The sequence below is a fragment of the Acanthochromis polyacanthus genome, chromosome 13 (assembly GCF_021347895.1).
Source record: "Acanthochromis polyacanthus isolate Apoly-LR-REF ecotype Palm Island chromosome 13, KAUST_Apoly_ChrSc, whole genome shotgun sequence".
Taxonomy (NCBI): Eukaryota; Metazoa; Chordata; class Actinopteri; family Pomacentridae; genus Acanthochromis; species Acanthochromis polyacanthus.
In genome coordinates, this window is record NC_067125.1 from 7,735,592 (window position 1) to 7,747,105 (window position 11,514).

General features: G+C 42.4%; 1 protein-coding gene across 1 annotated transcript; it reads left to right on the forward strand.

Moving 5' to 3' along the window:
- The first annotated feature begins 71 nt into the window (after positions 1–71).
- LOC110958995 (uncharacterized) lies at positions 72–9,027 on the forward strand. The gene is made up of 5 exons (XM_022205742.2): positions 72–874; positions 5,028–5,058; positions 5,148–5,231; positions 5,377–5,616; positions 7,520–9,027. Exons 1-5 carry the CDS (start codon positions 485–487, stop codon positions 8,059–8,061), a joined length of 1,287 nt encoding a protein of 428 aa, XP_022061434.1. The 5' UTR covers positions 72–484; the 3' UTR covers positions 8,062–9,027.
- The last annotated feature ends 2,487 nt before the right edge of the window (positions 9,028–11,514 follow it).

Sequence of the window (11,514 nt, forward strand, 5' to 3'; positions counted from 1 at the left end):
AGGGAGAGCCGTAACCATGGCAACCCCAAGCAATGAGCACCCTTCAAAAAGCTGGCCTCCTCTCTCACTCTGTTTCATCTACCTCTCTCACCCACCACAGACAGCTGGGAGGCAGACAGCACGACACAACAGGAGGATTTCTTAATATCTCTTCTGCTGCGTTCTTTATATCCTGCAGTCTGACGACGTGCTCCTGCTCAGTTCCAGAAGAGTCATTTTTGGCGCCGTGGGACATCTCCTTCCATTAGAACATCTTTGTGATTTGCGAGAAAAAGGACATCTTTACAATAAGCTGTCGCCTCTGTGTCTCTGTTCTGGGAGGATGCTGCTTCTATAGACACTGAGGCCTTTCTCTCTGAAGATTACAGCCGGATAGTCAGGTTTTGTCTCCATGCTGGGAATAAAAGGAAATGTGGATTTTCTACATATTATTAAAAGTGGATGACACATCGACAGGAAGACGGCACTTAGACAAAGAAATAAAATGGCAGTAAAGACCTTCTGTGCTGTAGCAAAGCCCGAGGAGGTGGAAAAGTACGCCAGAGGAGAAGATGAGGGCAGAGATTGTTTGCAGCAGTTCCTCTGCTGTCCAGCTTGTAACCAGGACTATGACATGGCCCTGATCCTGCCGTGCTCTCATACTATGTGTGCTCGCTGTGTGGCAGCTGCAGAGGGAACCAGCTCGTGTGGTCCACGGCAGTCTGTGTGCTCGGTGCTGTGCCCCTGCTGCAGACATGGTGTAGAACTGCCCTGCTGGGCCTGGTCGTCTGCCACGTCCTGTCTGCCAAAACATCCCACCCTGAGGTGTGAACGTGTGAGAGGGGAGACAGGCATGGAAGGGGGGTCACCTGAAGATCACCTTCAACATGTGCAGGTGAGACGTCCTGACTGAAAAGGGAGAAATTCAAACTTTTAAGATTTAATAACCAAATACAGCCACAATCAAGATTTTAATCCGTTTCCGAATCCTGTCTAAGTTTTACATGAGTGAAGGCACATCCTAAGTGAAGTAAACAGTCAGTGCCCTGGCTGCAGTGTACTAATGACAACTTCAAAAACACAGATTCAGACTTCCTGGGTTTCTCTGCAACAAACCTAAAGAAGCAGTCCTGACAGCTTGCAGGACGGACCTTCATATATAGTTTTTCGTTTCTAGAATTAGTTTTTGGTTCAAACATCCAACCATTCATCCATCCATCATCTATACACCACTTAATCCTCATTAGGGTCATGGGGGGCTAGAGTCTATCCCAGCTGACTGAGGATGAAGACAGGAGACACCCTGGACAAGTCACCAGTCTATCACAGAGCTACATATACAGACAAACAATCACACTCACATTCACATCTACAGACAATTTAGAATCACCAGTTAACCTCAGCATGATTTTGGATTGTGGGCGTACCAGGCGTGAACTAACCATGACGTCACCCTTTGGGTTCAACGCCGAGAAAATGAAGCCCGGATTTTGCTACTTCCTGGTCGCCATTTTGGATTTTTTGGAGCCAGTGACATAAAAAGCATCATCGAACAGGCTGGACCGGAGAGCAACTCGGGGCAGGACCAGTCAATGGGACTGTCAATCAAGTATAGCCACGCCCCCTGGCTCCGCTAGCTTCTTTAAAGATTTATTTAAAATTTAGTATTGATTTATTTTAAGATCGGCCACCTGATCTCTCATTTTGACCATGAAAACTAACGGGAAAAAAATCCTGAGCTGTAGAAAATCAGTCTATCAAATTTTATTTTTTCCAAAAATGAATTGGGGTCTATGAACCAAAAGCTTTATGGAGCCAACCCTAGCGGACGGCGGGATATTGCAAGTTTTTATATACAGTCTATGGGGAATATTCAGAGAAAACCCACGTATGCACAGGGAGAACATGCAAACTCCATGCAGAAAGATCCCAGAAAGGCCGGGATGGAAACCTGCATTTTTCCAGCTATAAGGTGAAAATGATAATCACCGATCCACTGTGTAGCATCCGGTTCAAACATGTATGGCTAATTTACGTTTACAAATTCCCCATTGTGTGGTGTTGTGTAGTTGTCGTGTTTAAGCAGAGTTGAAGGTGAGCTGGTGTGCTCAAGCTGCAGTGAATGGAGAGGGGTGATAAAAAAGAGGTTATGAATTCATAGATCTGTACATTCCACAGGAAGTACCATTATAGATTTACATCTAAAATATTTCAGGGATCATTTTCACTGAAAAGTTGAAATGAGCTTTTAGTGCTCAAATCAATGGTTTAAGATTTTCTTGGCCACAATTCAGGATAGACTGGCAGCAAAAAGGGCTTGTGTACAGTAAAGACTATTAGAATAGGCAAATAAAATGTATAAATGGATATTTATAAGTCCATGTACATCCTCACTGCTGTCCATGGACCAAATTTAACCTGTTTTCAAATCAGAGATATTTTATTGGCATGGAATAACTTGGATGGTTCCATATTATACTCCTCAACAAAAGAGAGAGAGAAAAGAGAATGAGGACTCCTTTCATACAGCTGTGGGTGTTTTTTAAAATTTCTTTTCTTTTTTTAAAAGAAAAACAGAAACAAAGCACACAGGCTCTAAATAATTAACAAACATACAGGACAAATGGGGGAAGTTTAAGAAATACTAATAATAACAATTAACAAATAGAGAAAATAAATAAATAACTGAAACTATTTTTAAAAATTCCAATGCTACATTATTGTGCTGCCAATAGGTACAGTATGTGTGAAATAAATCATGAGGCAACAGACAGCATGCCGAAAAGTTCAGTCTCTTAGTTTTTATTTTTGTTAATGTGAGCAATGGAAAGCGTCAAATGTCAGAGAATTTCTGCACCGTGTTAGTCAGTGTGAACCTGAGTTTTTCCATTTGGATGACTAGATAATGTCCATCATCCACCTCTGAAAGCAGGGAAGGGAAGGTGGTTTCCATTCCTAAAGAATGAGTCTTTTGGCCACAGTCCTACCAAGCGTTACTGACAGCTGCATGGTATTGGGAAGTCCCTGAGCTGTGGGTATTTTATTCAAATCTGAAGAATCTCTACTCTTCCCAGACCAAATATAACCCACCACTAGGTGGTGCACCGAGACAGAAGTTCAGCAGATGACTACACACAGACCAAAGCCAAAGCTGTGTAGACCTGTTCTGCTTTTATTACACCTCTGATTAGCCTTTTCCCACATGGAGACAAGACAACACTAAAAAAATATGCAGCACAATAAAGAGCTGCTATATTTCATTAAAGGCTCTCAGCTTCACATGGAACCCTGCTGAGGAGGACAGAGATAAGGAGGAACCAGGAGAATTTGGGTCTGAAAAAGAGAAAACCTAACATGATCAGGATCATGCTTCAGCTGATGAGGAAGAAGAATCAACTGATGACATAGAGGGACAGATGGAAGGTGGTTTATGGTCAAAAGATGTAAATTTGTTGTGGCCTTCTATCCCTCAGTGACGGATGAATCCTGTTATCAGAGAGAGGAGCCTCCTGAGACCATCAAGGTGTCTCACATTAATGACAAAGCTTCTGAGCTTAGATGAGCAATTCATTTTTTCCAACAAGTTAGTAAAGGGGACTTTTTTTTTACCTTGCTGGCATGCTTCGACTGTCTGCAGTCTTCCTCAGAGAGTCATCTAACGTGTGATGACGTGTCCTTTTTGTCAGGTGACAGGCCTGATTGGTCAAAACAAACATGTCTAAAGCTGATCTTAGGTATTGTTTCTTGACACTGTGCCAAAAACCAGTACATGTGACAATTAGCTGCTGCTCACGTCACTCAATGTCAAGACTTTACTGCAGTGAGGACTGACATGGACTTGCATGATCCTCAAGAAAACAACTGTCTTTTAAAAACAAGATGTTAATTAGTGTCCTTGAAAGTGCTGGGAAGTTGATTTTGTTATTTTTACAGAGCAAGGCTTGCAGTTTTCTACCAATTTTAGTTCAGACTGTATATAAAAGATGGACTTATCCACTGCAACATCCATAGATCCTAAACATATTAAGGAAGTTGTTTACTCAGTCAACAAGTTAAGTGGGAAGTTGGATCATTTTCTCATAGGCTTATATGTATTATTTGCAACCAAAAGAGTTGATCCAAGCCAGCTGTTAGAAGACAGAACACAGGTTCAAAGCACTTTTGCATTGGCTTCACTTTTTAGATCCGGAGACTGTGTCCATCTTTATTACACAGTCTAAGTCCTTAAGCAAATTGTCTCCCAACTGTAGCATTCTGATGAGGGAAAGAGTACAAGTGATTTTCCTGAAATCTAAAACAATTCATCCACCCATCCATCCATCGTCGATACACCGCTTAAAACTTATGAGGGTAGCGGGGGGCTGGGGCCTATCCCAGCTGATTCAAAGTGAAGGCAGAGGACACTGGGCAGGTCACCTAAAACAATACATTGAAGTCAAAACTTTTTTTGTTGTCTCAGAGCAAAAATATATACTCTATATATATATATACACACATCACCATTAAAAAAATTTGGGATCACCCAGGCAATTTCATGTCTCAGACTTTTATTCATGTGCTAACATAGCTGCACAAGGGTTTTCTAATCATCAATGAGCCTTTCAGCACCATTAGCTAGCACAATGTAGCATTAGAACACAGGAGTGATGGTTGCTGGAAATGTTCCTCTGTACCCCTATGGAGATATTCCATTAAAAATCAGCCGTTTACAGCTAGAATAGTCATTTACCACATTAAAAAATTCTACAATTAATTCTGATGACATCTTCATTGAAAAGAAAACTGCTTTTCTTTTGATCGGTAGTAGATGTGTGTGTGTACAATGTATATATATATATATATATGTATATATATATATATATATATATAGAGAGAGAGAGAGATATCGATATATATCATGGTCATTTATTTAATGCTACAGCAACTGCAAATAAGTGTTTTTGTGGAAATATTAAAATACTAATTTCCCTCTGATGTTCCTAATGTTTTTTGTTTGGATTAAAAGTGTTTCTCTATATTTCATGCTGTCCTGTGTGTCCTACATTTAGGAGGAGAAAGCAGCACAGACCGGTTTACACTGTGAGTATGCTCCTGCTCATTCCTGGAATAAAACATGTGATTCTTGCTGTTAAGAAAGGCACTTTTACATGCTTCACTGTTTGACTCAGGCTCCAGAGCTGCCATTTCCTCAGTGATACCAGAGGATGGTGCTGTAGACCTGCAAGAAGAGGAAATGGAGCGATCTGTTTTTGGTCAGAATCCTGTTTGATGCTTTTAATCTCCAAGACATACCTGTTTGTGTTTAGAAGGAAGGGGATTGCTATATTTGGATGTATGAATTATCTGTGCATATTCTCCTCCTCTGTTCATTCCCATTCTTACTCTGGCCTTTTTCAGGACTGCATTTTGCTTTGGACCCTTCAACTGCCCCTCCATACCTCCATCTTTCCAACTCCTCCCTCACGGTCACCTACCACAGACAGAGTCCCCCGGCCCCTCCTCCAGAAAACAAGATCAGGAAATCGACGATGAGCCCTGACCCCGGGGCCCTCTTTCATGTTTGTGCTGATGTTGTGATTGCACGGGGACAATACTACTGGGAGGTGGACGTCTCCAACAGCTCCGTCTACAGGATTGGTAAGAGCTCTTTGGAGTTTGTTTTGATTGGTTCCATGCCAGTTTGCTTATTGCTTCCAGAAACCCTCACCATTAGTCAGCAGGACTGTGCTTGTTCAGACCCACACTCACATGAACACGCAAACACACACACACACACACACACACATCATCAGACAACCTCATAGCTCATAGTGCCACCAAGTGGTTAGACCATTGACACACTATTGATCACTGGTTTGGCCACGTAAGGACATTCGATTAATAGAAAATAAACTCAGTCTAATCAGTAGAAGGTGTTTGCACCTTTTGGTATGAAGCAGCACCAGTGTCTCTCAGTCCACTCTCACAGCTTTCCAAGGTTTTCTGGGGGTAGATTGTTCCAAACATGTTGGAGAAATGTCTCACTGCTTTCTGTCTCCTTAAGTAACCCCAAACGGACTCAAGGATGTTGTGATCAGGCTCTGGGGGCCATACCATATGTTCTTCTGGCTGCTTTGTGTTTGGGCCTACTGTCACGCTTGCAGAGTGAATTTTGGACAGATGAGATGCCTCCCTGACGGTATTATGTCATAAAAAGTATTAAACTTCTAAAATGCCTAAAAAATGTTGACATTAATTGACTTCAGTACTTGAAATATTGATGCCATACTTGTCCACATTACATCCAGGGTAAGTTCTGAAATGTACTGGTATTCTGTCAAACCTTCCTAAGCAGTGCAGGTTGAGCAGCTCTAATCATAAATCACAGTCCTGTTCACAGGCAGCATATATTGTCTGAGATTGCAGTAGTTTAGTCCAACTGTGCTTCTGAGTTTTCTGATTCATCTTGTGGCACAAAAATATAATCCTTATCTTCAGCTGCTTCAGACATTTCCTGTGTTCAAAGCTACTGTCATCAGAACGCTCCGATATCAAAGGTCTCCTCAGCTTTCTAACATCAGATCAACAGTAGACCAAAGCTCACAGCTCCATGCTCCTGGCTTTACTCAGACAACTATTTAGACATTTTAAGCTAAATGCTAATGTGTCATTCCTAACATGCTTACAATAATACTTCCAGCATTTGACAGCTATCGTGTTTAGCAGCCTAGTTGTATGTCTGCAGCATAGAATTGAGTAATCAGAACTGATCACAAGCTGGGGGGAGGAAATAGACAGAGACATTACTAGTTTTTACTCAGCCAAGGAACGGAGCACAGTTATGTGATGGTTGCTGTTGGTTTGTCTGTCTGTCTGTCTGTTAGCAATATTTCTCAAAAACAGACCAATAGATTTGGATGAAATTTTCAGGGAAGGTCAGAAATGACACAAGGACCAAGTGATTAGATTTTGGCAGTGATGTAGCTTTTAGTCTGGATCCATGGATTTGTTAAAGATTTCTGTATCATTGTGAAATAGCAGCACAGCATCACTGTAACCATGACAACAAGTGAACACTACATCAGCTGCCTGCTGATGATCACATGATTGTGATCCTACTACAAATCCACCTCTGTGGACTTATCAGGACTTATCTGTTGGAAATGATGCAAGGAACAATTGATTAAATTGTGGGGGGGTTTCTGAGTCCCATCAATTCCTGCCACCCGCTACATATTTAAGTTTTTTGACAGAGTAATATGTCCCAGTTGTTTGTTTGCTGTGTATAAGTAAGAGCAGCTGTAGTATGCAGGACTAGCTTTGTTCTAAAAATGACAAATGTTAACCTCATTGTCGGATTAAAAGAAACGCCAAGGGACAATCGAACCAAATTCAATAGGATACCGTTCCTGGGGTAGTTGAGATATTTCACCCTTGACTAAAAGTGGCATCCCTAAAACCACAGGTCTCTAAGGACTCAGGGTATGAGTGTTTTGGTTCGGGAGATGTTTTGTAAAGGCTGTGTGTCTGTATAAAATCTGGTCTTTTTCGTCTCTCTCAGGTGTGATCTCATCGGACGGCCCTGCTGGCTGGTGGCTTGAGAGGCAGGGCTCATCTTTCTGTGCCTTGTACGATGGCAGCTGTGAGCCAGTTTGCACTGTCCCACCTCAGATCAAAACCCTCGGGGTCTTCCTCAACATCGGAGGGGGGACCCTGAGCTTCCACAACCCTCTGACTCAGGAGCATCTGACCACGCTGCCCACCAGCTTCAGCCCTGGTGGAGTGCTCCCAGCCCTGGGCCTGGGTCAGGGCAGGCTGAGGCTGCGCTGCGGCCTCCCCCCTCCTCCTCACGTGTTTGTCAGTAAGGACTCGGCCTACAGGGGGCCTTGTAGGGCCAATGGTAGTCGGTGGCGCAGGGAGGTTCCCTTCCAGTCTGTCAGGAAAGTGATACAGAAGTTTGAGGAGCTGGCTTTGTCAGACTCAGACTCGGGTCTTGTGTCCAGTTTTGGATCATCCTGCTCCACCTTGGCTTCCCTTCCAGATGTCGCAATTCCTGGGAGGTTTCCCTCTGACCAAGCAGGACAGGAAACTGAAGCTGAATGAGAAGAGCTTCTAAAACTTTCTCTTCAATGGAAGCAACAAAAAGACCCCCAGTTCCCCTACAAAGTTTGATCTATGGCTGTCATTTGAAAGGCAAATTTTCTATCTGGAGGGACTTTTAGCTGCCTCTTTCTACTCTCTGTGTGACCCCGGATCGGCAATTGACTCTCTCCCCAGGACGCAGGCCTTTCTCTCAGCTAAACAACCCCCACTGGTTCGGGCTTGGGGCAGAAAGAGACCTATGTAATGTGAAGTGTGAGGAAAGGGTGGGCTTGTAACAGCGGGACTTCTTGATTTGTCTCAGTGTGACGGTTGTCAGACAGTGGGGGTCCTGCACCAGCAGTGTGCACTCTTCACTGTGTGTATGTGAGCAGCAGCACTACGCTGAGCGTTTGCTCGTCACTCCTCCATTTCGGTGTGTGTGTGTGAGCAAGAGGGAATAACGTACAAGCAGCAGGAGGTGAGATGATGAGGTGCGAGTACAGCGACACCAGTGGTGTTGACACAGAGCAGCAAGGACAGGTGGTAGCATCCGTTTATCTCCTCGATAGGACAGTAGGGCTACCCTTTCCTGACCCTTTGAAAGCCACAGGACCCCCCAAGACTTCAAAAGGGGTGACAGAGAGCAGGAGAACAGAGAGAGAGAAAGAGAAAACAGCATGCATGAATTAAAGACAGCAGGTGATGAACTGGAAAAGGAATGAGCTAAGAGATTCCCAGCAGCTTTAATACCAAGAAGCCCTTATGGATGTGCTAGCTCAGGCCACCCCATGTGAGAACCTGTTTTAAAGTAGAACTGTGATAGCACATGTAGTAGCATAGCACAGAAACTTTAAGAACCTTACGAAGAAAGCCTCAACGGACCTCAGTCCCATTTTAATGAATGTGATGTCTGTCAAATGACTGAATCAGCAAGTGAACATGTGCGTCTGTGGTGGCTATTGATGGAATAAAAGTTAGCAAATATCACCATATTTCAGCCTCTTTTCTCAACATACTGTTAGAAGTTTGTATCTTGTTCATGGTCACTTTTTTAGGTTCTTGACTAACAGCAGAGCACAACACAAAGTTGCACAGCCATTTGACCCCAGCATCCTGGAAGAATTACTGCATTTTAAAGTACAACCAAATAAAGTTCCACTAAAGCCATGTGTCATTTGCAGCATTAAGCTTCGGATAGGCTTGTTTTAAACTCTGTATATCTCCAAAACCGTCTAGCGTTCCTTGGACGCTTTGCTTGTGCCTGTCTCCCAGAATTAGAGATCCAGTTCAGTGCATGACTGTTTAGGCCAGAAAGTGAGGACAGCTGCAGATTTGGATCACCACAACAACGGCCCAGAGTTTTTGAAAGAAAAAAACTCACACAGTCTGTCTGGCTGAGAAACCAACCACATCTCCAATTTCAGCATTTACAATATCGTAACCTCAAGTTTCACCATGGCTTCTGTTTACATTGTGCTAAAGTTTAGAAGGAAGCTGTTCTGTGTTCAGCGTGGATGTATTGCGACAGATGGATACAGCTCCACTGCAGCCTTGCTGCTAAGTTTTCCTTCTGGTCACTCACAAAAGTGCAACATACAAACAAAAATATTTTTCCCACAGATGGTGTTTACAAAAGACGTTCGTAAAACCACCGACTGCTACAACGGCACAGCCTGATTTATTCAGTTATGGACATTCATGGATGCTTTATATTTGTAGAGCCTCCTCAGAGCCTAAAAGAGTGTGTTTCATTCTGTGGTGTCATCAGTATTGTCAGTATTTAGTGGGAACCAGCAGGGACCACGTGGGCCGTGGACCATACGATGCAAATGTAGAAGTTTAAAAGTTTTCTGTCTACTAGGCCTGAGAAGCAGATTTCATTCAAGTGAAGTGGAGCCATATTCAGGGTGTCCCTAAAGTCTGGACACACAGGAAATCTCCTTAACTATAATTGTTTTGCCTCCACAGATTAAATATGGCTTTGTTGAAAAAAGAAAGAGTTGAACCGGTACTTCTCAGTGGAGGTGAAGGATGGATGAAAAGAGAGGGTTAGGGTTAGGGAAGTGATTTTTTGGAGCTAGCATGAATTTTAGCCATGACCAATTCTTTAGAGTATACTTATACATTTGGTCATCCAGAACAGGGTTTGTCCATGACACTGCCTGTTTCTTTATACTCTTTAACCACCTTCACCACTTGATCATGCAAATATTATTTGTTAAAACCAAAACTGGTCACCATTAGATAATGACTGTACCAAAACTTTGCAACGTTGAAGGTTTAGGCCAGTATAGTACGGAGTACAAATTGCAAATTAGACAGTGTACAGGAGTCCCCTTTTTAAAACATTTTTATTAAAAACTACAATGCTGGATGTTCGTATTATCTTTAAACTAAAAGGAATGTTTCAATAAATACACGGTTTTCGGCCAGCGGTTATTGTACTTTTTAGTCCTCTGGAAACACAGTAAGCAAACAATGGGAACGAATCTGTTGCGGTCACATCTTCTTAAATGCACTGGTGTAAATCATGTATATCAGAAGCCTTAAGGTGAATCTCTCCATTCCTCCAGCCTTAAGGTGAATCTCACTTGTTACCGGTCTCCAACAAGTAACAAGTGAGGTAAAGAAACTTTAGAAACTCAAATGCACAATTTATTTTGTTATAAAAATGATTACAAAAATCCAAAACATACAACACTGCTCGTGTTAATCCACCTTTCATTTGATGATAACAGCCACATATTTTTTCACCTTGCTATTTCCTGTCTCACTGGTATATTTTTCTGTTTGGGTAGCTCATGTCATCACAGGTAATGTTCTCCAGTAGGGGCTGAACCATGTTAATGTTTTGAGCAGAGGGTGGATGGAGGGGCCTTGAGAATCTCTAATAATATTTAAATAAGGTCTCTCAAATAGGTTTGTTATTCTGTTAATAAAAAGTAAATCCATTCATCCACCCATTATCTATTCACTGCTTACTCCTCATTAGGGTCGTGGAGGGCTGGAGTCTATCCCAGCTGACTTATGGTGAAGGCAGGAGACACCTGGACAGGTCACCACTCTATCACAGGACTACATATAGAGTCATAAACACTCACATTCACACCTATGGATAATTTAGAATCCCCAGTTAACATCAGCATATTTTTGGACTGTGAGAAGAAGCCGGAAGACCCAGAGAAAACCCACACATGTACAGGGAGAACATGTAAACTCCATATAGAAAGATCCCAGGAAGGCTTGGATGTGAACCGGGGATCTTCTAGCTGCAAGGTGAAGGTGCTAACCATCAAGTCACTATGCAGCCCTACGCATAAAGTATATATATATATATATATATATATATATATATATACATATATATATATATGTATATACCGGGCTTTGCAAAAGTTCTGTTACACTCGGTTTCATGATCTTTAGAGACGTTTACATGTCGGAGTGAAAAATTCCATTAAATAAACTGAAAGT

What these genes read in the sequence shown, in the direction of transcription:
- LOC110958995 (XM_022205742.2), top strand. Translation starts at nt 485, where the DNA reads ATGGCAGTAAAGACCTTCTGTGCTGTAGCAAAGCCCGAGGAGGTGGAA. An exon ending in AGCACAGACCGGTTTACACT is followed by an intron (nt 5,059 to 5,147) that starts GTGAGTATGCTC and finishes TGTTTGACTCAG; the next exon opens with GCTCCAGAGCTGCCATTTCC. An exon ending in AATGGAGCGATCTGTTTTTG is followed by an intron (nt 5,232 to 5,376) that starts GTCAGAATCCTG and finishes GGCCTTTTTCAG; the next exon opens with GACTGCATTTTGCTTTGGAC.